This window comes from Rhinatrema bivittatum, chromosome 1, assembly GCF_901001135.1.
Source record: "Rhinatrema bivittatum chromosome 1, aRhiBiv1.1, whole genome shotgun sequence".
In the NCBI taxonomy this organism is placed as follows: domain Eukaryota; kingdom Metazoa; phylum Chordata; class Amphibia; order Gymnophiona; family Rhinatrematidae; genus Rhinatrema; species Rhinatrema bivittatum.
This window is the reverse complement of record NC_042615.1, coordinates 831,636,384-831,663,014: the sequence shown is the minus strand read 5'-3', so window position 1 is coordinate 831,663,014 and position 26,631 is coordinate 831,636,384. Positions and strand designations below refer to the sequence as shown.

Sequence of the window (26,631 nt, the reverse complement as noted above, 5' to 3'; positions counted from 1 at the left end):
TTTTGTTGGAGACTCATAACTGTCAACTCATAGGAAGTTACAATGGGAATTCTCCAAATTTGTGACTCGACTTGGCAGTTTGGCTGTGTGTCATGAGTTGATTATGACTAACTGTGCTGGCCTACGCCAAGCTGAAGGAAGTCATGTTTCTGGTATTGGAACAGATATATGTTTTAGTATTTTTCAGAATGTTATAGAGGCTGGAATGCAGGGACTGTCTTCAGCTTGGAGACGAGATGACTGAGAGCAGTATGATAGAGGTTTATGAAATCATGAGTGGTGGAACAGATAAATAAGGTGCGGTTATTTACTCTTTCAGATAATGCAAGGACTAGGAGACACTCTCCATAAAAGTAATAGGTAGCAGATACAAGGCAAACTGGGGGAAGTATTCTTTCACCAGCCAGAGGATGTGGTGAAAGCATCTAGCATAGCTGAGTTTTAAAAGGGTTTGGACAAGTTTTTGGAAGAAAAGCTCATAAGCAACTCTTAGCCAGGCAGGCTTAGGAGTGGGGCAAGATAAATAGATATCCTCTTTGAGATCTGTGAGGTGCTCCCCAGAGATACAGACTGGCCATTATTGGAGACAGGATTTTAGGCTTGATGAGCCAGCATGGGACGTCTTATATTAAAACTCGGTCACACAGCTGGCACTGAATGTGGAGACGTGAATTACGATCCTGCTTTACAGCATGGAGCACTGCATTCCTAGCCCATGAAGGCTCCTCAGGGACCTTGGTTTCTATGAGCCACACTGCCATGGAGCAAACAGCAGCCCGGGTGTGTCATTGCTTAATGCAGATTTTATCTGTTTTAGTTTGAATGGTTTTATTTCATTTTAACTGTAAAAACCCGTTATGAATGTATTAATGTGCTATCCACACTGAACGTACTTCCGGAAGCTGCGGACAATAAGTCCGTTTAAATAAATTCATTTCAATTTGTTGCTGGCTTTGCGACACCGCAGGCCGGTCGACACACCTCGTGTCTAGCCTCACTGCAGGCTATGGGTGTATTGATGTGGTGGATCCACAGGGTACAGCTACCTCCCTATGGCCACATTGATACCGACTGGACAGGTGGCCGAGTTTGGCAGAAGACCTTAGACTTGGCTACTAACCACAATGTTACTTTACATGACCAGTTGGCAGAAATTTGGCGAAAATAATTTCTGAAATGAGTACTTGGCCAACTCAGGGGTATTCCAGGGTGTCCCATTTGTAACTTATGTTATGTTTGATATTTACATTCTAATTTGTTCCAGTCTATTAATGTTAATAAAGCTGTGGCCTAAGTTCTTCCACTACCAATTTGGCTGTGGTTAATTCTGTGGCTCTGGATGGGTATTGCGAGTAACTAATCACCAAACATGCCTCAAGGGAATCCCCTACAAACAAAACACTAACATCAAACCAACAAGGGGGCACAAATACAAGTGCAGAGGGGGGGATAGATTTGTCCGGCAGTGTTCAATCAGCAGGGGTGACTAAACCAGAGTTGCAGACCCTTTCATATAATAGAGAAGTCAAAAATCTGTTTATGTCAGAATTAAGGTTGCTACTTCTCATACATAGACCCCAGTATTAGATTGTTTCACCTTAATAATGATGGTGATAATAATAAAGACTTCCCAGCAACAGATTGCGACACAGACATCATGAATAATCATTGGTCCCTTGAGAGGATTATAAACACGTGGTCAGTCGCTTCAAGATGGCAGCTTTGAATTGAACTAACGCCAACGGAAGAGTAAGTCAGGCTCACGTTGGTCTTCTTATTCAATGGTATAAATGAGTCCATGAGAATGATGTTTATTATATCTTCAGTTCTCTCGTGCCCCTGCAGCAGGCGGGGATCCGCCGAAATGCCGGCAGTGTCCAGCGCGGAAGAACGTGCGGTCTAAACCGCTGTGCCACTAATCTCTAACACATTTAAAAGTTGTCATCTATCCGCACTTCTTCTTAAACAACGAGAGATAAGATATAGTGGACTTTTTAAGTTCACAAATATCAATAAAAGAATTTTGGATATCAGTTTTGTCATTAAAAGAAGAGATTTTCAACATTATATGGAACAATTTCTTAATAGTTAAAAAACATTTTTAAAAAGTTGCAGAACGATATATATTTTTGTGGGAATTATTTATTAAAATTATTATTAACAATAAAGACGGTGTGGGAATATCCCAGTGGGTGTGAGGGCAAGCCATCCCCGCTGACTGAATCCTACCGGACCACGTGTGCAATTATATTTGTGTCCCCTTGTTGGTTTGAGGTTAGTGTTTTGTGGGTATTGCGAGTGCCTAAATTATCCCTCGAGGTCTCAAAGATCCTCCCAAAGTCATGAAGGGGGCTGACACCCATCCGCAGGCCTTCATAGTGGCAACCTTTGCCTTTTGGATCCCTTTCCAGTAGAATTATGCGTAATTCAGAAGTACCTCAATGAGGAGGCACATGAACGAGAAGTGAGGCTATTAACCTTGAGCAGTCGAAGGAAACTGGAAGCCCCTGTGCCTGGGGAGACGCTCTTATTACTCTGGGCAGGTCAGGGTTTACAAACGTCATGGCTAGATTCTGGTAGAGTAGCCATGACTTTCAGGCCAGGTTTTCTAGTCCTCAGGCTGGGAGGTGGAGCTGGTCTGGTAATAGAGAACCATGCTGAGATGCAAAAGGAGTCTGCTCCAAATTCAGGAACTGTTGAGATGCAACCACTGTTCTTTTTTAACTTCAGGACCAATAGGGCCACTTACAACCTTGACCTCACAGTGCACCATCATCTTGTACTGAGAAGCTGAAGAGAAGCCACGTTTCATGTTCAACGGGTGAAGCAAAGCTTTCCATCTTCCACCGAGCCAGGAGCACTCCCAACACCATACAAAATACAGAAAAACAATTTACTGCATTCAGGTTTTCTAGGACCTCTTCGATTCAGCTGGAGCCAAACAAAGTGACACAAGGTTGGACAAAAGCCATAGGGGAGGTGACTCAGGGGCTGGGAGTGTCGAGGGCTGGAAGGGTGGTGAGTTGAGAGCTGAGAAAAGGTGGGGGAAGTGATTCAGGCTGGGAAAGCTAAAAGATTGGAAAGAGGAGGTGAATTTGGAAGTGGTAGTGATACAGGGTTCAGGGGGGCAGGAGGGGTTAGGGGGTATAGGATGTCAGAGGCTGAGAGTGGTGCAAGGCTGGCGGAAGGAGGAGGGTAGGGTCTGGGAATGTTAGCAGACTGGATATAGCACTTAAGCAATGTTTCTAGATAAGAAAAATACAACATTCCAGGTTTGATTCTAAATTTTTCATTGCTTAAGGCCCTTTCTAGATCTCTTTGAGACTTTCGTATATTCATCTCAAGGCTATATTGCACAGAGAGAGAGAGAGAAACCATCACGGGGCCGACTTAGGTGATGTCGCAGGAGGAAACTGCATTCTATCAAGTCAAGAGCATGGTCTGCATAGGTCCCATTTATCCTGGTGGCCAACCCATCTGCCGGCCTCCGATGACATGAATATGCAGGTGGTACACAGACTGTGATCCATGCTTCCCATCATTGATCACTGGAAAAAAAAAAAAAGAGAGAGAAGCTGCTAACTCACTGACACAATGCATCAGGAATGAAAGGGTTAACCAAAGAAAGAGACACTCCCGCACTCCCAGAACCACAGATGATGCCGCTTGATGAAGAGTTCTTGGTCCACCCAATCTGCTCTGTGGTCTTCTCCAACCCTCCCCTTTGCAACTGAGGTCCCTTGGTGTCTGTCCTCTGCATACTTGAATTGTGCCACTGTTTTGGATCTTAAGATTTGTGCTGGAATCTGTCCCAGCTGCCCATCTCCCTCTCGGTGTAAAAGTGTTTTGAGTTTTCCTTCGTTTAGGTTCAGATGGGGACGCGTTAATCTTCTCATTCTATGGAAAATTATACTTTCTGGTACTTTCTTGACGTCTTCCATCTACCTGAGTGTTTGTATCATATCTCCCCTTGTAATGAGTATCTCTGTGGCTTAAGTCTCTCTTGTATGAAATGCAGGTGAAAGACCTCTTCGAGCACAACTGATGTCTGCGACTTTTTACTTCCTCAGTGTAATTGTGGTCTATGATTTAAGAGTCTGGTTTGTTTGTTTTTATTGGATTTCTGGTTTTATACTGTGCGAATGTTGTTTTGGTAAATCGCTTAGACCAAAAAAGTGTTTAGCGATTAATAAATTTTAATAAAATGAAATGCCTCCACCTTCTCACTGTCCTATGTGGTCTCCAGAAATGCACTCAATACTCAAGATGGGGGTCTAAGCATGGAATAAGGTGTCAATTAAATCAATGTAAATCTGTACAGAGGAAACACTACTTCCCTCTTTCTACTTGTGATAGCGTTACCTGAGTGCCTAAGGAGAGCTATAAGCTCTGTTACACTGACTGCGGCCTTGAGCTCATCCGAGGGGATGCTTCTCGAGCGTCTTGGTCCTGTTAGGCGATTGCCAGTCCTTACCCACCAAAAGGAACTTGACCCTTGGATTTCTGAATCCCACATACATGATTTAATGTTTTGGTTTTTTATTTTTTAATTAAAGCACAGTTGCCAAACCCTTGCCATCTTCCCCAAAGTTTCTGAAGTCACCTTTCATATTATCTATCCCCCTGGCCTTAACATTGTGGTGCAGATTTTCATACCACCTGCAGACAGACACACTTTTCCTTCCAACCCCTTCTCTAATGTCACTCAAGAAGGCATTGATGAGGACGGGGCCTAGCATGGACCTTCCTGGACCTATGTTGGAGTCCTAGTGCTCAATCAGCTTCTCACCCCCCAATTTATCATATTTTTCCCAGACTGCTTGCCAGTCTTCCAGGTGGACCACCATCAAAAGCTTTACTGAAATCCAGATGGACCACATCTACTGCACGCCCTGAACTATGCATTTATGCAATAACTCCAATAGCTACGGTACCTCTAGTACTATACATTTTACGATTTTATTAGATCTGCACCTAAACCTTAAATTTTCCAAATATGCCTCCTAATGATCACATCTATAGCACTCTCGATGGTCTCACTGCCGAACTAAAACACATAACGGACAGTCCCTGTTCGGTAGAGCTTACAATCTAATCAAGACAAATATACAGGGCAAAAGAAACTTTGGAAACTTCATTTACTGAGACATTGGTTAAAAATTAATGAGGCTTATGAGCAGGATAATCACAGGTTAAGATTTAAAAGCAGCCTCAAAAAGGTGAGTTTTTACTTGGCATTCAAATAAGGCGAGAGAGGGAACATAACGTACAAGTTCAGGAAATCTATTCCAAGCACACGGCACAGCCAGGTGGAAAGCACCGAGTCAGGAACTGGCAGGAGAGGAGAAGGGCACAGATAGGAGGGACTTATCCGATGAGCAGAGTGCATGAGGAGGGGAATAGAGAGAGATAAGAGAGGAGAGGTAGTGAGGTGCTGCAGAGTGAAGGCTTTTGTAGGTGAGAAAAAGGAGCTTGAACTGTATGCAGGAGTGAATAGGGAGCCAATGCAGTCACTTCAGAAGAGGGGTTATGTGAGCATAGGGACTGTGGTGAAAGATAAGTCATGCAGCTGAATTTAGGACAGATTGCAGTGCAGAGAGATGGATCACTGGGAGACCTGTGAGGAGCAGGGTGTAATAGTGTAAGAGGAGGAGATGAGAGAGAGGAAAGGGTTCTGGTATGGGTGCAGTGACTTTGGTGAAAGATAAGTCATGCAGCTGAATTTAGGAGAGATTGCAGGGAGAGAGATGATCACTGGGAGACCTGTGAGGAGCAGGATGTAATAGTGTAAGCAGGAGGAGATGAGAGAGAGGAAAGGGTTCTGGTATGGGTGCAGTGACTTTGGTGAAAGATAAGTCATGCAACTGAATTTAGGACAGATTGCAGGGAGAGAGATGGATCACTGGGAGACCTGTGAGGAGCAGGGTGTAATAGTGTAAGAGGAGGAGATGAGAGAGAGGAAAGGGTTCTGGTATGGGTGCAGTGACTTTGGTGAAAGATAAGTCGTGCAGCTGAATTTAGGACAGATTGCAGGGAGAGAGATGGATCACTGGGAGACCTGTGAGGAGCAGGGTGTAATAGTGTAAGAGGAGGAGATGAGAGAGAGGAAAGGGTTCTGGTGTGGGTGTAGTGACTTTGGTGAAAGATAAGCCATGCAGCTGAATTTAGGACAGATTGCAGGGAGAGAGATGGATCACTGGGAGACCTGTGAGGAGCAGGATGTAATAGTGTAAGCAGGAGGAGATGAGAGAGAGGAAAGGGTTCTGGTATGGGTGCAGTGACTTTGGTGAAAGATAAGTCCTGCAGCTGAATTTAGGACAGATTGTAGGGAGAGAGATGGATCACTGGGAGACCTTGAGGAGCAGGATTAATAGTGTAAGCAGGAGGAGATGAGAGAGTGGAAAGGGTTCTGGTATGGGTGCAGTGACTTTGGTGAAAGATAAGTCGTGCAGCTGAATTTAGGACAGATTGTAGGGAGAGAGATGGATCACTGGGAGACCTGTGAGGAGCAGGGTGTAATAGTGTAAGAGGAGGAGATGAGAGAGAGGAAAGGGTTCTGGTATGGGTGCAGTGACTTTGGTGAAAGATAAGTCATGCAGCTGAATTTAGGACAGATTGCAGGGGAGAGAGATGGATCACTGGGAGACCTGTGAGGAGCAGGATGTAATAGTGTAAGAGGAGGGGGTGAGGGGGGGGGAAGGGGTCTGGTATGGGTGCAGTGACTTTGGGGGAAAGATAAGTCATGCAGCTGAATTTAGGACAGATTGTAGTGAGAGAGATGGATCACTGGGAGACCTGTGAGGAGCAGGGATGTAATAGTGTAAGCAGGAGGAGATGAGAGAGAGGAAAGGGTTCTGGTATGGGTGCAGTGACTTTGGTGAAAGATAAGTCGTGCAGCTGAATTTAGGACAGATTGCAGGGAGAGAGATGGATCACTGGGAGACCTGTGAGGAGCAGGATGTAATAGTGTAAGCAGGAGGAGATGAGAGAGAGGAAAGGGTTCTGGTATGGGTGCAGTGACTTTGGTGAAAGATAAGTCATGCAGCTGAATTTAGGACAGATTGCAGGGAGAGAGATGGATCACTGGGAGACCTGTGAGGAGCAGGATGTAATAGTGTAAGCAGGAGGAGATGAGAGAGAGGAAAGGGTTCTGGTATGGGTGCAGTGACTTTGGTGAAAGATAAGTCATGCAGCTGAATTTAGGACAGATTGCAGGGAGAGAGATGGATCACTGGGAGACCTGTGAGGAGCAGGGTGTAATAGTGTAAGCAGGAGGAGATGAGAGAGAGGAAAGGGTTCTGGTATGGGTGCAGTGACTTTGGTGAAAGATAAGTCATGCAGCTGAATTTAGGGACAGATTGCAGGGAGAGAGATGGATCACTGGGAGACCTGTGAGGAGCAGGATGTAATAGTGTAAGCAGGAGGAGATGAGAGAGAGGAAAGGGTTCTGGTATGGGTGTAGTGACTTTGGTGAAAGATAAGTCGTGCAGCTGAATTTAGGACAGATTGCAGGGAGAGAGATGGATCACTGGGAGACCTGTGAGGAGCAGGGTGTAATAGTGTAAGCAGGAGGAGATGAGAGAGAGGAAAGGGTTCTGGTATGGGTGCAGTGACTTTGGTGAAAGATAAGTCATGCAGCTGAATTTAGGACAGATTGCAGGGAGAGAGATGGATCACTGGGAGACCTGTGAGGAGCAGGATGTAATAGTGTAAGCAGGAGGAGATGAGAGAGAGGAAAGGGTTCTGGTATGGGTGTAGTGACTTTGGTGAAAGATAAGTCATGCAGCTGAATTTAGGACAGATTGCAGGGGAGAGAGATGGATCACTGGGAGCCCTGTGAGGAGCAGGATGTAATAGTGTAAGAGGGAGGAGATGAGAGAGAGGAAAGGGTTCTGGTATGGGTGCAGTGACTTTGCTGAAAGATAAGTCATGCAGCTGAATTTAGGACAGATTGCAGGGAGAGAGATGGATCACTGGGAGACCTGTGAGGAGCAGGGATGTAATAGTGTAAGAGGAGGAGATGAGAGAGAGGAAAGGGTTCTGGTATGGGTGCAGTGACTTTGGTGAAAGATAAGTCATGCAGCTGAATTTAGGACAGATTGCAGGGAGAGAGATGGATCACTGGGAGACCTGTGAGGAGCAGGGTGTAATAGTGTAAGAGGAGGAGATGAGAGAGAGGAAAGGGTTCTGGTATGGGTGCAGTGACTTTGCTGAAAGATAAGTCATGCAGCTGAATTTAGGACAGATTGCAGGGAGAGAGATGGATCACTGGGAGCCCTGTGAGGAGCAGGATGTAATAGTGTAAGAGGGAGGAGATGAGAGAGAGGAAAGGGTTCTGGTATGGGTGCAGTGACTTTGGTGAAAGATAAGTCATGCAGCTGAATTTAGGACACATTGCAGGGAGAGAGATGGATCACTGGGAGACCTGTGAGGAGCAGGATGTAATAGTGTAAGAGGAGGAGATGAGAGAGAGGAAAGGGTTCTGGTATGGGTGCAGTGACTTTGGTGAAAGATAAGTCGTGCAGCTGAATTTAGGACAGATTGCAGGGAGAGAGATGGATCACTGGGAGACCTGTGAGGAGCAGGATGTAATAGTGTAAGAGGAGGAGATGAGAGAGAGGAAAGGGTTCTGGTATGGGTGCAGTGACTTTGGTGAAAGATAAGTCGTGCAGCTGAATTTAGGACAGATTGCAGGGAGAGAGATGGATCACTGGGAGACCTGTGAGGGGCAGGATGTAATAGTGTAAGAGGGAGGAGATGAGAGAGAGGAAAGGGTTCTGGTATGGGTGCAGTGACTTTGGTGAAAGATAAGTCATGCAGCTGAATTTAGGACAGATTGCAGGGAGAGAGATGGATCACTGGGAGACCTGTGAGGGGCAGGATGTAATAGTGTAAGCAGGAGGAGATGAGAGAGAGGAAAGGGTTCTGGTATGGGTGCAGTGACTTTGGTGAAAGATAAGTCGTGCAGCTGAATTTAGGACAGATTGCAGGGAGAGAGATGGATCACTGGGAGACCTGTGAGGAGCCGGGTGTAATAGTGTAAGAGGGAGGAGATGAGAGAGTGGAAAGGGTTCTGGTATGGGTGCAGTGACTATGGTGAAAGATAAGTCATGCAGCTGAATTTAGGACAGATTGCAGGGAGAGAGATGGATCACTGGGAGACCTGTGAGGAGCAGGGTGTAATAGTGTAAGCAGGAGGAGATGAGAGAGAGGAAAGGGTTCTGGTATGGGTGCAGTGACTTTGGTGAAAGATAAGTCGTGCAGCTGAATTTAGGACAGATTGCAGGGAGAGAGATGGATCACTGGGAGACCTGTGAGGAGCAGGGTGTAATAGTGTAAGAGGAGGAGATGAGAGAGAGGAAAGGGTTCTGGTATGGGTGCAGTGACTTTGGTGAAAGATAAGTCGTGCAGCTGAATTTAGGACAGATTGCAGGGAGAGAGATGGATCACTGGGAGACCTGTGAGGAGCAGGGTGTAATAGTGTAAGAGGGAGGAGATGAGAGAGAGGAAAGGGTTCTGGTATGGGTGCAGTGACTTTGGTGAAAGATAAGTCATGCAGCTGAATTTAGGACAGATTGCAGGGAGAGAGATGGATCACTGGGAGACCTGTGAGGAGCAGGGTGTAATAGTGTAAGAGGGAGGAGATGAGAGAGAGTAAAGGGTTCTGGTATGGGTGCAGTGACTTTGGTGAAAGATAAGTCGTGCAGCTGAATTTAGGACAGATTGCAGGGAGAGAGATGGATCACTGGGAGACCTGTGAGGAGCAGGATGTAATAGTGTAAGCAGGAGGAGATGAGAGAGAGGAAAGGGTTCTGGTATGGGTGCAGTGACTTTGGTGAAAGATAAGTCATGCAGCTGAATTTAGGACAGATTGCAGGGAGAGAGATGGATCACTGGGAGACCTGTGAGGAGCAGGGTGTAATAGTGTAAGCAGGAGGAGATGAGAGAGTGGAAAGGGTTCTGGTATGGGTGTAGTCACTTTGGTGAAAGATAAGTCATGCAGCTGAATTTAGGACAGATTGTAGGGAGATAGATGGATCACTGGGAGACCTGTGAGGAGCAGGGTGTAATAGTGTAAGAGCAGGAGGAGATGAGAGAGTGACTAAACTTCTGGTTGTGTTTTCAGAAACGAAGGGACGGATTTTGGTGATATTATATGAAAGTTTCTTAACAGTAAAGAAATGGGGACATATACGTAGCACCACATTACTCTGATGGCTACCCAAAGGAAGCAGACAAAGGATTCACTCAGCCTTCTGGCAGATGTACACACTGTATTTTGGCAATGTCTTAAACTGGTTTACATAAATTCCTTTAAACCTCTGCTGAAATTCCAAACAGGAATAAGGGTTTTAGAAAGAAGTTTTAACCTTGGAAACTACCTTAAGAAATCTCTTCTCCTCATGACTACCCTCGAGAGAAAGTGTACCTGCTTCGTCCTCCACCCTCGCCATGCACCACTAATGGCTGCTGCCTAAGGTTTAGCAGAGCTGGGAAAGCTCACAGTCCTAAGATCATTGAGAAATGCTTCCCAAATCCTTGCATATACCAAAGACGTTGAGCACGTCCTGAATTTGTTCTGTCTCCATCTGCTGGTGGGAGGAACAATCTACAGTCTGCGCTAGTCTATTATGGTGGCGTGACCCAAAAGGCAGCACGTCTTCACATAACCATTGCTGGAGACTTGCAGCAACCTCCCCATGAAAGCGGCGAGCGCGCGGAAAGAGAATTCAGAAAAGCCTTGGACAGGCCCAGAGGTTCCTCAGTGGTGCAGATTTGAGGGGGAAGCTGGAAAAAGAAGCCAGGGTCCGAAGCAAGGGAAAGGAGGATAGGCAGGTGATGTGAGCCCTGCTGGTGGATGTATTCAGAGAGCGTCACACAATCAGACACCAACACAATGCATCCAGAAGAAAAGGAGAGGGAGTTACAACCGCAAACTGACACAAACACACAGTGACCATGGGATCACGAGAGAAAGGAAAATTAGTTTCTTACCTGATAATTTTCGTTCCTGTAGTACCAAGGATCAGTCCAGGACACCTGGGTTGTGACTCCGCACCAGTAGATGGAGACAGACTAAAACTTGTGGGCGGAGCATATATGCCCCTGTGTCAGTCACAGCCCCTCAGTCATACGTAATGTCAAAGTAGAAAAAGCCATAAGGCAACCATAACTAACCATACAAACTTGGTAGGTAAACGAAGATAAATCCAACACCCCTACAGGAACCAGACTCCCCAACCGGGAGAGCGAATAAACAAGGGGTCAGCGTACTGAAAACAATAATGAGCGGACTCTCCGTTACTATAACGCAGCACTGCGGGTGGGATCCTGGACTGATCCTTGGTACTACAGGAACGAAAATTATCAGGTAAGAAACTAATTTTCCTTTCCCTGTACGTACCAGGATCAGTCCAGGACACCTGGGATGTACCAGAGCTAACTTACCGAGGGTGGGAAGCAGAGAGTCCCGCTCGGAGTACCCTCTCTCCAAAACCCCCAGCTTCAGTAGCCTGAACATCCAACTGGTAATGTTTAATGAAGGTATGCAACGACTTCCAGGTAGCCGCCCTGCAAATCTCTTGAGGCGACACCTGAGAAGATTCCGCCCAAGACGCAGCGTGAGACCGCGTCGAATGAGCCCGAAGACCCACCGGCGGCGATTTTCCGCGCAGAATGTACGCGGAGCCAATGGCTTCCTTGAGCCAACGGGCAATCGTCGTGCGGGACGCCGCAGAACCTTTCTTTGGACCCGAAGTCAACACAAACAGATGATCCGTCACCCGAAACGGATTGGAGACCTCCAGATAGCGAAGAAGGGATCTCTGCACATCTAGCTTTCTCAATTCTCTCGTTTTCGGGTCCGAAGACTCCCCAACCGCGAAAGCGGGAAGTTCAATCAATTGATTCAAATGGAAAGCTGACACGACTTTAGGAAGGAAGGAGGGAACCGTCCGCAAGGAAACCCCCGAATCGGAAATGCGCAAGAAGGGCTCCCTACAGGACAGCGCCTGTAATTCCGAAACACGGCGAGCCGACGCAATCGCCACCAGGAATACGGTCTTCAACGTGAGATCCTTGAGCGTAGAACGTTTCAGGGGCTCAAACGGCGCTGAGCATAAGGCTGAGAGCACCCAGTTGAGGTTCCAAGACGGGCAAGGGAGCCGCAAAGGAGGACGGAGGTGTTTAGCCCCCCGAAGAAAACGGGAGATATCCGGGTGGAGAGCCAGAGAGACCCCCCGGACCTTACCACGCAAACACCCAAGCGCCGCCACTTGGACCCGAAGGGAATTGCACGCTAAACCTTTGGCGAGCCCCGCCTGGAGAAAAGCCAAAATATCGGAAATAGAAGCGGAAGTGGGATCCAGACCCCGCTCCACGCACCATTCCTCAAAAACTACCCAGACCCGAACATAAGCTAGGGACGTAGACTGTTTTCTGGATCTCAGCAACGTAGCAACGACCGCATCCGAGTAGCCTTTTCTCTTCAACCGATACCTCTCAAAAGCCATGCCGCGAGACAGAAGTGAGCCGCATCCTCCAAACAGACGGGGCCCTGACGAAGGAGCCCCGTGAACCCCTGTAGACGAAGAGGTGCGGCCACCGACAACTGGACCAGGTCCGCAAACCACGGACGGCGTGGCCACTCCGGCGCCACCATGATCACATTGGACGGGTGCAATTCTATGTGCCGCAGGATCTTGCCGATCATGGGCCACGGTGGGAACACATACAGTAGCACATCCACCGGCCAGGGAAGCACCAACGCGTCGACTCCCTCTGCTCCTCTTTCGCGACGTCGACTGTAAAATCTCGGAGCCTTTGCGTTGTGCCACGTGGCCATCAGATCCATGTGGGGCGTTCCCCAAGTCCTGCAGATGAAGAGAAACGCCTCGTCCGCCAGCTCCCACTCTCCGGGATCCAGGTGGTGACGGCTTAGAAAATCCGCCTGGACGTTGTCGACCCCTGCTATGTGGGACGCAGCGAGATGGCTGAGATGCCGCTCTGCCCAGAGCATCAAGAGCCGCGCCTCCTCCGCCACTAGAGGACTTCTTGTCCCGCCCTGGCGATCAATGTAAGCCACGGTGGTAGCGTTGTCCAACAATACGCGGACAGGCGGTCCGCGTACTAGGGGTAGAAAAGCTTGCAGCGCCAGATGGACCGCTCTGGTCTCCAGCCGGTTGATAGACCACCGGGTCTGCGACTGTGACCACAGACCCTGAACCGACTGCCCCCCAGCCAGAAAGACTGGCATCCGTGGTCACCACCGTCCAGTTGGGCACCAGAAGGGACACTCCACAGGAGAGATGCTTGGAATCCAGCCACCAGCTCAGGCTGGATCGCGCCTGACCCTCGAGAGGTAGAGGTAGATAGAAATCCTCGGAAACCGGTTTCCAGCAGGAAAGCAATGAGGACTGCAGCGGTCGTAGATGAGCGAACGCCCAAGGGACTAACGCCAGCGTGGACGCCATAGACCCCAGAACCGTCAGGTAGTCGCAGACTCGTGGCCGGTGTAGCGACAAAAGATGCCGCACCTGAGACTGCAGTTTGCATATCTGTTCCTGAGAGAGAGACACCTTGCCTCGCTTCGTGTCGAAAAGGGCTCCAAGATACTCCAAGGACTGAGAGGGTTTTTTTTTTTTGTTTTGTTTTGTTTTTTTTTAACAGAAAAAACGCTGTCCCTGGTACTGAAAAGCCCTATTTCCTGCAGGGGTGAGTGAACCGGGCTCCCCGGTGTCACCCCTGACGCTGCTACTAGACCAGCCGGGTCCTCGACCCTAGCAGCGGCCTCAACCTGGGGAGGGTAGTCCCCTCAGGACCTCTCAACTCCCCAGGGAGGCAGGGCAACTGGGACTAAAGTTAAACAAATTAAACAAAACCCAATTTGTAGAAAAAAAAACCAAGCTAGGCCTAATAAAATTAACCCCAAAAGCGAACCTGACTAACAACCACAGAATCAGGCCCGACAGGGCTGTGACCGGACCTGCACCATCTACTGGAGACAGAGTAAGACTGAGGGGCTGTGACTGGCACAGGGGCTTATATATGGCTCCGCCCACAAGTTTTGGTCTGTCTCCATCTACTGGTGCGGAGTCACAACCCAGGTGTCCTGGACTGATCCTGGTACGTACAGGGAAACAGAGAGTTACAATTCAAGGAACAAGCAAGGGAGGCGAAAAGGTTGGTACAATACTAAAAAAAAAAAAAAAAAAAATGAAGAGGACAAGGCTTGACAAAACTGAGACACCAAGTCTCCACCGCGACCCAAAAGAGACTGCACGGCTGGAGAGGATCCCAGCAATGGGATCAGGCTGCATCAGTGGCCCAGTGAGACCCAAGAACAGGAGGGAACACTAGCAAAAGTGTGGGCCAAGGGGGAAAGGCAGAGCCAGGCAGGCAACGAAGCGGAGGAGGCGGTGGCGGCAGCAGGTGGTGATGTCTGTGCCCGGGTTGGTGGAGGAGGCGGCAGCAACGGTGGCCCACGTGGCCGTAGGGGGAGGAGAGCTGCTGTCTATTGGAGATGCAGCACAAATTGTGGGAATGGGGTTTGCGAGGGAGGGAGGGAGGCTGGTGGAGACGGGGTGAGGGATTTGAGAGAGAGGGAGGGAGGGAGGCTGGTGGAGACGGGGTGAGGGATTTGAGAGAGAGAGAGAGAGGGAGGGAGGGAGGCTGGTGGAGACGGGGTGAGGGATTTGAGAGAGAGGGTGGGAGGCTGGTGGAGACGGGGTGAGGGATTAGAGAGAGAGAGAGAGAGGGAGGGAGGGAGGCTGGTGGAGACGGGGTGAGGGATTTGAGAGAGAGGGAGGGAGGGAGGCTGGTGGAGACGGGGTAAGGGATTTGAGAGAGAGGGTGGGAGGCTGGTGGAGACGGGGTGAGGGATTAGAGAGAGAGAGAGAGAGGGAGGGAGGGAGGCTGGTGGAGACGGGGTGATGGATTTGAGAGAGAGAGGGAGATGGGTGAGGGATTTGAGAGAGGGAGGGAGGGAGGCTGGTGGAGACGGGGTGAGGGATTTGAGAGAGAGGGAGGGAGGGAGGCTGGTGGAGACGGGGTAAGGGATTTGAGAGAGAGGGTGGGAGGCTGGTGGAGACGGGGTGAGGGATTAGAGAGAGAGAGAGAGAGGGGAGGGAGGGAGGCTGGTGGAGACGGGGTGAGGGATTTGAGAGAGAGAGGGAGATGGGGTGAGGGATTTGAGAGAGGGAGGGAGGGAGGCTGGTGGAGACGGGGTGAGGGATTTGAGGGAGAGAGGGAGATGGGGTGAGGGATTTGAGAGAGAGAGGGAGGGAGGGAGGCTGGTGGAGACGGGGTGAGGGATTTGAGAGAGAGAGAGAGAGAGAGGGAGGGAGGGAGGCTGGTGGAGACGGGGTGAGGGATTTGAGGGAGAGAGGGAGATGGGGTGAGGGAGAGAGGCTGGTGGAGATGGGGTGAGGGATTTGAGGGAGAGAGGGAGGGAGGGAGGCTGGTGGAGACGGGGGGAGGGATTTGAGGGAGAGAGGGAGATGGGGTGAGGGATTTGAGAGAGGGAGAGAGGCTGGTGGAGATGGGGTGAGGGATTTGAGAGAGAGAGAGAGGGAGAGAGGCTGGTGGAGACGAGTGAGGGATTTGAGAGAGAGAGAGGCTGGTGGAGACAGGGTGAGGGATTTGAGAGAGAGAGGGAGATGGGGTGAGGAATTTGAGAGAGAGAGAGAGGGAGAGAAGCTGGTGGAGACAGGGTGAGGGATTTGAGAGAGAGAGGGAGGGAGGGAGGCTGGTGGGGAAAGGGTGGCGGCAGAGGAAGATTCTCTCGCTCCTGCTCTCCGACTTTGGTGGAACGGGGGAGGCTGAGAGAGCTGGGGCTGCCTCCTAGAGCAGAAGAAGATCTGTCAGGTGGGGCTAACATGGCCACAATTGTTTCAACAAATGAAAAATGCTGGTCCCGGGCCGGTAAAACCCAGAAACTGAAGAGCCTGTGGCCCGAAGCACAGTTGGATAAGTCTGTACCAGTTACAGAAAATGCGGCATTGAATGGCAGAATTCATGAAAATCTGGGAGAGGAAGCAAGAGAGGTGAGGGGAGCAGGGCGAGGGGAGCAGGGCGAGGAGGCGAGGGGAGCAGGGCGAGGGGGGTGAAGGGGCGAGGAGAGCAGGGCGAGGAGAGCAGGGCGAGGGGGGTGAGGGGAGCAGGGTGAGGGAGCGAGGGGAGCAGGGCGAGGAGGCGAGGGCGAGGGGAGCAGGGCGAGGGGACGAGGAGAGCAGGGCGAGGGGAGCAGGGCGAAGAGGCGAGGAGGCGAGGGGAGCAGGGCGAGGGGATGAGGAGAGCAGGGGGAGGAGGTGAGGGGCGAGGGGAGCAGGGCGAGGAGGTGAGGGCGAGGGGAGCAGGGAGAGGGGGCAAGGAGGCGAGGGGAGCAGGGCGAGGAGGGGAGCAGGGTGAGGAGGCGAGGGGAGCAGAGCGAGGGATGCTCACCCAGTCTGTAGCCCTCATCCAGTCCCTCCTTCTTCGCCAAGCGACTGGCGGTCACCATCAAGTGACCCAGCAACTGCGAAAGAGAAAGAGATTGTAACTTAAGGACATCACACGGGACAGAGGGGGGGTGGAGATCTGCTGCTACCCCCCCCCCCCCACTCGCAGAAAGGCAACCCTGAACCCCTCCCTACCCTGCCCACCCCAGCACTCAGCACCCAAGGAAGACAATCCCTGTCCCTCACTCCCTCTCCCCGTGGAGCGAGCGTCCCACGCCCGCTTCCCACCAGGGCCACACACCCCCCCTCGGTAAACGGAGGATGTCCCGCCCGGATCCCCTCCGCTCCGGCACTCGTCCTGTACAGGGGGCACAGAGCCTGCAGGCCCTCCCGCGTTGGGACTCCATGCAGCCCCCTGCCGCTCCCCCCTCCTGTCACCATGGAAACCTGTGCCGGGGGCAAGGTGCTGCAGGGGGGGGGGCAGGGAAGCATTCCCCCCTCCCCCCACCAGGGAGTGGATGTCCCATGGCCCCCCACGCCCTACGAAGGCAGAGTGTCTCCTTCCCCACATCCTGCCCCAGCTCCTGGGGAGAGAGCCTCCACCATCCCACCCGCTCTCCTCCCAACCTTCTTCCCCCTGCCCCCATCCACCGGGAAATCAGCTGCTACTCTCTCTTAATACAAAAATGGTCAATTAAAAATTGTCTGTTTTTCAGATCTTAAGTAGGAAAGGAAAAATAAGTAAAATAAATAAATATTACTGCTCCTCGTAATACGAATCTATAGCAGCGCCAGAGATACCACAGCACCATAGAGACACGAGCAATGCCAGCTCCTCGCCTAATAAATATTACTGCTCCTCGTAATACGAATCTATAGCAGCGCCAGAGGTACCACAGCACCATAGAGGCACGAGCAATGCCATCTCCTCGCCTAATAAATATTACTGCTCCTCGTAATACGAACCTATAGCAGCGCCAGAGGTACCACAGCACCATAGAGGCACGAGCAATGCCATCTCCTCGCCTAATAAATATTACTGCTCCTCGTAATACGAACCTATAGCAGCGCCAGAGGTACCACAGCACCATAGAGGCACGAGCAATGCCATCTCCTCGCCTAATAAATATTACTGCTCCTCGTAATACGAACCTATAGCAGCGCCAGAGGTACCACAGCACCATAGAGACACGAGCAATGCCATCTCCTCGTCTAATAAATATTACTGCTCCTCGTAATACGAACCTATAGCAGCGCCAGAGGTACCACAGCACCATAGAGACACGAGCAATGCCATCTCCTCGCCTAATAAATATTACTGCTCCTCGTAATACGAACCTATAGCAGCGCCAGAGGTACCACAGCACCATAGAGACACGAGCAATGCCATCTCCTCGCCTAATAAATATTACTGCTCCTCGTAATACGAACCTATAGCAGCGCCAGAGGTACCACAGCACCATAGAGACACGAGCAATGCCATCTCCTCGCCTAATAAATATTACTGCTCCTCGTAATACGAACCTATAGCAGCGCCAGAGGTACCACAGCACCATAGAGACACGAGCAATGCCATCTCCTCGCCTAATAAATATTACTGCTCCTCGTAATACGAACCTATAGCAGCGCCAGAGGTACCACAGCACCATAGAGACACGAGCAATGCCATCTCCTCGTCTAATAAATATTACTGCTCCTCGTAATACGAATCTATAGCAGCGCCAGAGGTACCACAGCACCATAGAGACACGAGCAATGCCATCTCCTCGCCTAATAAATATTACTGCTCCTCGTAATACGAATCTATAGCAGTGCCAGAGGTACCACAGCACCATAGAGACACGAGCAATGCCATCTCCTCGCCTAATAAATATTACTCCTCCTCGTAATACGAACCTCAGGCAGTGCCAGAGGTACCACAGCACCATAGAGACCCCCCATCCCCGGGACTGAACATGTATGCACCCCTCACCCACCCATCACAGAATGCGCACTCTCACCCCCAAACACCCCCCATCCCAGGGATTGAACATCTACGGACACCTCACCCAACCATCACAAAGCAAGCATACTGCACCCCCATGCCAAGGAGTGCCTATGTCCCCAAACATCCTGCATCTCACCCCAGGAAGCATCTATGGCTCTCTCGACCAAATATCATAGACTGTGCATTCTGCACCCCCATGCCAGGGAGTGAGTATCTATTGCCTTTTCACCCAACCTTCACAGGGCAAGCATTCTTAGCTTTTACCCCAAGGAGCAAATATCATGATCCCCTTGCCTAACCATCATAGAGCAATCATCTTACATCCCTCATCTAAAGAACAAGCATTCTGCACCCCCTCAGCCAAATCTCAGGGAGCAAGCGTCCCGCAACTCCTTCCCCCTTGAGGGTGAGCTTCCTGTACCTCCTCTTCCCCTGGGCATGAGCATCCAGAAAGCAGGAATCTGACACTGCACAGGCCTGTGCACTAAGTGGCCACCTGCCCCATGTACAGAAAATGAAAGCCTGACAGAGGACGAAGGATCCAGGCAGTTGGAGTCCTTTTGGCTTTAGGTCAAAATCTGACTAGAGGTCAGGATTCAGTGAGCCATGCCCAATTGAAACGCGTCAATCTCTCACCTTCACTGGTGGATCCCTCGAGAAGGGGGTCACCTGCAGGGCATTTCCAGGATGAAGCAGGGTGTCTCTAGAGGGGTTAGAAGTTACCAGCAGGACCTCTCCGGGAAGGGAAGGGTGTTCATTAGCAAGACACATCCAAGGAGGATCGCCAGTGGAGTTACCTCTAGAGGTAGTCATTAGTGCAGTGGCTCCTAGGAGGACCAATGGGATGCCTCAGAGGCTATGGACATGTCACCAGCAGGGCACCTCCTAGGGATGGGCACCTCCAGAGGTCACTAGCAGGGCTCCACCTGGAGTTGGTAGGGGTCAGCGATGGGATGCCTTTCAAGGTCAGGCCTAGGAAGTGGATTTGGGATGGCGGGGGCACTACACTAAGGCCCTCAAACCCATGGGGTCTCAAGTATAGCCCTCAAAATGTTTTGCAAACCTGGAGAAATGGGCAGATACAGTTGTGTGCAAAGGTTTAGACAGACCTGGTCAGATCCAATGAATCTCTAAGTGAACAGAAGCTAACAAAACCTCGACAGGGTACAAAGCTAAACACATCCCTCCGCAATGTAAAAACCAGCATTTAAATAAAAATTTTGCATTAAACAGCTAGAAACTAATAAAATAGTGAATATGGCATGTGCAAGTTTGGCCACCCATCCGATAGATTCATTACAACTATTTTTTAAGAAAGCAAGGGAATGCTATAAAAAGCCTCTCTAAACACTTCTGACAGACAGGCCGATTCAGTATAGTGGGCTCAGGCCGAGCGCACTGTTAGGCCTCGTTTGGATGTGCGTTTTCGACGCGCTATTATTACCCCTTATACAGTAAGGTGTAATAGCGCGTGGAAAATGCACGGCCAACCCCCCCCGAAACTAATGCATGTCAATGAGCCTATTAGTTAGTCCCGCTCAATACAGAAAGTAAAATGTGCAGCCAAGCCACACATTTTACTCTCAGAAATTAACTCCTGCCCAAAGGCAGGTGTTAATTTCGGCCAGCACAGGCAAGTGTACAGAAAAGCAGAAAAAACTGCTTTTCTGTACACCCTCCAAATTAATATCATAGCGATATTATGTCGGAGGCCCCAAAAATAAAAAAAAATAAAAAATCTGCCCGTGGCACGCGGGTTGGAAAACAGATGCTCAATTTTGCCAGCGTCCGTGTTCGGAATCCGTGGCTATCAGCGTGTTCGACATCTGACGCCGGTAAAATTAAGCGTTGGCTGTCAAACCCGCTGACAGCCGCTGCTTCCGCCAATAAGGAGGCGCTAAGGACGCGCTAGTGTCCCTAGCGCCTCCTTATTAGCGTGGGCCCTCATTTGCAAACTGAATCGCATGCCCAGGAGAGTGGCCTGGGCGCGCGTTGGGAGAGCGGGCACTCGCCTCGGAGCGCCAGCTCTCCCACGCAGTTTATTGATTCAGCCTGATTGTGTCTAGGATCCCTGTACCTCTAAAACATAGAAGTATGAAAACCTGTAACTTCTGAACCATTCTGAACTCCTGAAATGACTAGTGCTGTGCTGCCATTTCTATTTTTTTCATCTTTTCTTTATCTCTTCTACGGACCATATGCAGATGTTAGATCTGGGAAGATAGCCAGCGCTTTGATAAGATAAGGAGCAAAATGGCCTTCAGTATTGATGTATTCTAGCTTGGCAAAGCTCCCAGAGTTTGAGTCTTAATTGGCATAAAGCTCTAGATAAAAAATGATGTCTTTTGACTTTTGAAATCGGTATAGACATATGCCTGCTGCAAGTACTATTTCACATATCTAGTCATTAGGAGTTTTAGATGTTAGATGCCTATGTCATTGTGACATTTCTTATGTATTGAGGTTAGAAATATGTAATCAGGTGCTCTTCTGCCAATAAAATAGATTAATGGTGGTAGAAGCAAAATCAAAGCACCCAGATGGCTTGATGAAGCACATATAATGTAAAGATCAAAGAATTTTTATAGCTAAATTCTCCTGGTCATGTAACCTGACTTATATGTGTAATTTTTAGTAATTAAAATACATGAGGCCAGGTATCTCCGAGATAATACAGGTCAAGCCACAGTGAAATAAAATTATTAATTAAATTATTGGGCCATTAGCCCATGAATTGTCAAAAAAAAAAAAAAAAAAGAATATATATACCATGAAGTCCGGAAGCTTGAGGCTGCTATGCCTCCAGAGTATGGCATGCCAGAGATACTGGCAGACTTAACTCGTTGGTAAGAAATCATATTTCATTTTTTATTATTTCTGTATCTATGACTTGATCGATTAAATACTTTCCTCATGTAAAATAAAAATCATATTCTTTTTTAAGAATATACCTCTGACTGAATTATTGAGTGGCTCTGATCTCAGAAATAATTAACTGAGCTCAAAATGATGTATCAACTGATGTATTAGACTTATGTGACATGGTTTTCTAAGGTAACGAGAGTAATCTTTAAGGGAACTCGTTACTAATGTGTTTCCTTAACATTAGCTATCAGATCAGAACTGAGTCACTTCCAGCTAGCAATTTTAACTATCAAAAAAATTATTAAGAAATGAAAGTTACATGGAACTGTTGAGGTCAGGGCAATATCTGGGAGATCAAAAAAAAAGAAAAATCTGCTAGATATGCCCAAAAATTGGTCAGATGTAAGGTGAGAACCCACAGATCAGTGCACACGAGCTGCTGAAAAGTTTCGCTGACAACAGAGTATTTGTCCAAAAGTCCAGAGTACAGCATTGGTTACACAACAGTGATGTGCATGAGAGATTTATAGGACAGAAACTTTTTCTACAACTTCACCACAAGTGTCATTGTATAAAGTATGCAAAATAAAACCTTGATAAGCCCAAGTCTTTTTTGGAACAAAGTGCTCGAGACTGATGAAACTAGAATCGAACTGTTCGGCCACAACTGCACATTTGGAAAGTAAAGGGTTAAGCGTTTGGAGAAAAGAACAGCTTGACAAGCGTTAAGCACGGGGGGTGGATCTAATATGCTTTGGGGTTTTGTGCAGCCAGTGGAACAGGAAACGTTGTGTGGGTGGAAGGAAGAATGGACTCAACTAAATATTTACAGTCAGTGAAAAAACTGAAGTTAAAAAGAGGTTGAGTACTTCAACAAGACAACGATGTGAAACATCCCTCAAAATCCACCATGAAGCACTTACAGGAAAGAAGGATGAAGGTTTTGGAATGGCCTTCACAGTGCCCAGACTTGAATATTATTGACAGTCTTGGGGAAATCTCAAACATGCAATGTATGCAAGGAAACCTGAGAATATTTCTGAACTAGAAGTGATCTGCAAGGATAGTAGGAAAAAATTCCAAAAACATGCACAGGAAGACTCTTAGAAATGTCTGGAAGCCGTTACTTCTGCCACAAGAGGTGTTACAAAGGACCAACTGAAAGGGTGTCCAGACTTTTGCACAGGCAATGCCGTTTGGTCTTCTTCTGCTGTCATTTCTATATATGCACAGGAAGACTCTTAGAAACGTCTGGAAGCCGTTACTTCTGCCACAAGAGGTGTTACAAAGGACCAACTGAAAGGGTGTCCAAACCTTTGCACAGGCAATGCCGTTTGGTCTTCTTCTGCTGTCATTTCTATATATGCACAGGAAGACTCTTAGAAATGTCTGGAAGCCGTTAGTTCTGCCACAAGAGGTGTTACAAAGGACCAACTGAAAGGGTGTCCAAACCTTTGCAAAGGCCATGCCGTTTGGTCTTCTTCTGCTGTCATTTCTATATATGCACAGGAAGACTCTTAGAAACGTCTGGAAGCCGTTAGTTCTGCCACAAGAGGTGCTACAAAGGACCGACTGAAAGGGTGTCCAGACTTTTGCACAGGCCAAATTCCCTGTTTTCTTATTTTGAATCAGTAGAAAACTTGCAAACAAACAGTTATTCTGCATAAAAATTTGTAGATGGATGTGGTGTTTAACTTTCCCCCCTGTAGAGATTGTGTCAGTTTCTGCTCATGTGGAGCGAGAGATTCATTGAAATGTACAAATATGACCAGGGTGCGTAAAGGTTTGTACACAACAGTAAGTGGCTGCAGCCAGGTCACAGGAATGGGAGAGCAGCCTGCTCCACAGCACAAGCGAGGAACCAGTAGCAAAACAGCAAGCATCGAGGGTTCAGACTTTCAAAGGTGGACAGCAGCCAGTCAAGATGCAGGCCTACTTCCAGGCCTTCCCCTGACATTTACCTCCTTATCATCCTCTGTAACCTCACTGATCCTGGGGATCGGAGTCTTAGGGATCACAAGGAAATGCAGCGGTGCTTGGGGATTCACATCTCGAAATGCGAGACACTGCAAGACAGAGAGAAGAGCACAGAATGATACAAGCTGAGGGGAGGTGGTGTTACACAGCTATACACACGCACACACAAACTATGGATGAAGGGAGGTGCTGATACACAGCTGCACACATACAACCCATGGATGAACGGAGGGGGAGTTACTTACACACACACACACACAGGTGAAGGGAGGGCGCAGCCACGGAGAGTTCTAGATGCAACATGAAGTGTCAGGGAGTCACACACACACAAACACACACACACACACACACACATACACAATGGGTGAAGGGAGGGGACAGCTACGGAGGGTTCTAGGTGCACCATGAAGGGAGAGGGAGTTACAAAGGTATAGACAGACATACACAATGGGTGAAGGGAGGGGGCACCTACGAAGGGATGTAGATGCACCATGAAGAGAGGGTGAGTTACGCAATGCTGTAAACATCATGATGAAGGTGGACAGTTTCACTTGTTGATCTACATACCGTGAGAGGAAGAGGAGCAAAGTTACATAGAGTTATAAACACATGGGGGGAAGGGGTTACAGGCGTCATATACACACTGTGAGGGAAGGGACACAGTTACACAGGGTTATATACACTGGGGGAGGGGTTACACTGTGTTATATACACACTGTGAGGAGAGGGACGCAGTTACACAGGGTTATATACACTGGGGGAGGGGTTACACAGGGTTATATACACACTGTGAGGGAAGGGACACAGTTACACAGGGTTATATACACTGGGGGAAGGGGTTACATGGTGTTATATACACACTGTGAGGGAAGGGACGCAGTTACACAGGGTTATATACACTGGGGGAGGGGTTACACAGGGTTATATACACACTGTGAGGGAAGGGACACAGTTACACAGGGTTATATACACTGGGGGAAGGGGTTACATGGTGTTATATACACACTGTGAGGGAAGGGACGCAGTTACACAGGGTTATATACACTGGGGGAAGGGGTTACATGGTGTTATATACACACTGTGAGGGGAGGGAAGCAGTTACACAGGGTTACATACACTGGGGGAAGGGGTTACATGGTGTTATATACACACTGTGAGGGGAGGGATGCAGTTACACAGGGTTATATACACTGGGGGAAGGGGTTACATGGTGTTATATACACACTGTGAGGGGAGGGATGCAGTTACACAGGGTTATATACACTGGGGGAAGGGGTTACATGGTGTTATATACACACTGTGAGGGGAGGGATGCAGTTACACAGGGTTATATACATACTGTGAGGGGAAGGATGCTGTTACACAGGGTTATATATGCACATTGGGGGAAGGGGTTACACAGTGTTATATACACACTGTGAGGGGAGGGATGCAGTTACACAGGGTTATATACACAGTGTGAGGGAAGGGATGCAGTTACACAGGGTTATATTCACAGTGTGAGGGGAGGGACACAGTTACACAGGGTTATATACACTGGGGGAAGGGGTTACACGATGTTATATACACACTATGAGGAGAGGGACGCAGTTACACAGGGTTATATACACAGTGTGAGGGAAGGGATGCAGTTTCACAGGGTTATATACACAGTGTGAGGAGAGGGACGCAGTTACACAGGGTTATATATGCACATTGGGGGAAGGGGTTACACAGTGTTATATACACACTGTGAGGGGAGGGATGCAGTTACACAGGGTTATATACACAGTGTGAGGGAAGGGATGCAGTTACACAGGGTTATATACACAGTGTGAGGGAAGGGATGCAGTTACACAGGGTTATATACACACTGTGAGGGGAGGGATGCAGTTACACAGGGTTATATACACAGTGTGAGGGAAGGGATGCAGTTACACAGGGTTATATACACAGTGTGAGGGAAGGGATGCAGTTACACAGGGTTATATACACAGTGTGAGGGAAGGGATGCAGTTACACAGGGTTATATATGCACATTGGGGGAAGGGTTACACAGTGTTATATACACACTGTGAGGGGAGGGATGCAGTTACACAGGGTTATATACACAGTGTGAGGGAAGGGATGCAGTTACACAGGGTTATATACACTGGGGAAAGGGGTTACATGGTGTTATATACACACTGTGAGGGGAGGGATGCAGTTACACAGGGTTATATACACTGGGGGAAGGGGTTACATGGTGTTATATACACACTGTGAGGGGAGGGATGCAGTTACACAGGGTTATATACACTGGGGGAAGGGGTTACACGGTGTTATATACACTGGGGGAAGGGGTTACATGGTGTTATATACACACTGTGAGGGGAGGGACGCAGTTACACAGGGTTATATATGCACATTGGGGGGAGGGGTTACACACTGTGAGGGGAGGGATGCAGTTACACAGGGTTATATACACAGTGTGAGGGGAGGGATGCAGTTACACAGGGTTATATACACTGGGGGGAGGGGTTACACACTGTGAGGGGAGGGATGCAGTTACAAAGGGTTATATACACAGTGTGAGGGAAGGGATGCAGTTACACAGGGTTATATACACTGGGGGGAGGGGTTACACACTGTGAGGGGAGGGATGCAGTTACACAGGGTTATATACATACTGTGAGGGGAAGGATGCTGTTACACAGGGTTATATATGCACATTGGGGGAAGGGGTTACACAGTGTTATATACACACTGTGAGGGAAGGGATGCAGTTACACAGGGTTATATACACAGTGTGAGGGGAGGGACGCAGTTACACAGGGTTATATACACTGGGGGAAGGGGTTACACGATGTTATATACACACTGTGAGGAGAGGGACGCAGTTACACAGGGTTATATATACACATTGGGGGAAGGGGGTTACACAATGTTATATACACACTGTGAGGGGAGGGATGCAGTTACACAGGGTTATATACACTGGGGGAGGGGTTACACGGTGTTATATACACATTGGGGGAAGGGGTTACACAGTGTTATATACACACTGTGAGGGGAGGGATGCAGTTACACAGGGTTATATACACTGGGGGAGGGGTTACACGGTGTTATATACACATTGGGGGAAGGGGTTACACAGTGTTATATACACACTGTGAGGGGAAGGACGCAGTTACACAGGGTTATATACACTGGGGGAAGGGGTTACACGGTGTTATATACACACTGTGAGGGGAGGGACGCAGTTACACAGGGTTATATATACACATTGGCGGAAGGGGTTACAGGCGTTATATACACACTGTGATGGGAAGGACGCAGTTACACAGGGTTATATACACTGGGGGAAGGGGTTACACGATGTTATATACACACTGAGGGGAGGGATGC

At 48.7% G+C, this 26,631-nt stretch overlaps 1 protein-coding gene across 1 annotated transcript in view; it reads right to left on the bottom strand.

The window, feature by feature from the left end:
• Positions 1–966: 966 nt before the first annotated feature.
• The window catches only part of HINT2 (histidine triad nucleotide binding protein 2), a 30,987-nt gene continuing 5,322 nt past the window's right edge, over positions 967–26,631 (bottom strand). The window contains exons 3-5 of the mRNA XM_029583139.1: positions 23,250–23,354; positions 16,441–16,513; positions 967–3,548 (exon numbers count right to left, since the gene is read on the bottom strand). Coding sequence (XP_029438999.1) covers positions 3,457–3,548; positions 16,441–16,513; positions 23,250–23,354 — 270 coding nt within the window. The 3' untranslated portion in view covers positions 967–3,456. The remainder of the gene's footprint in view (positions 3,549–16,440; positions 16,514–23,249; positions 23,355–26,631) is intronic.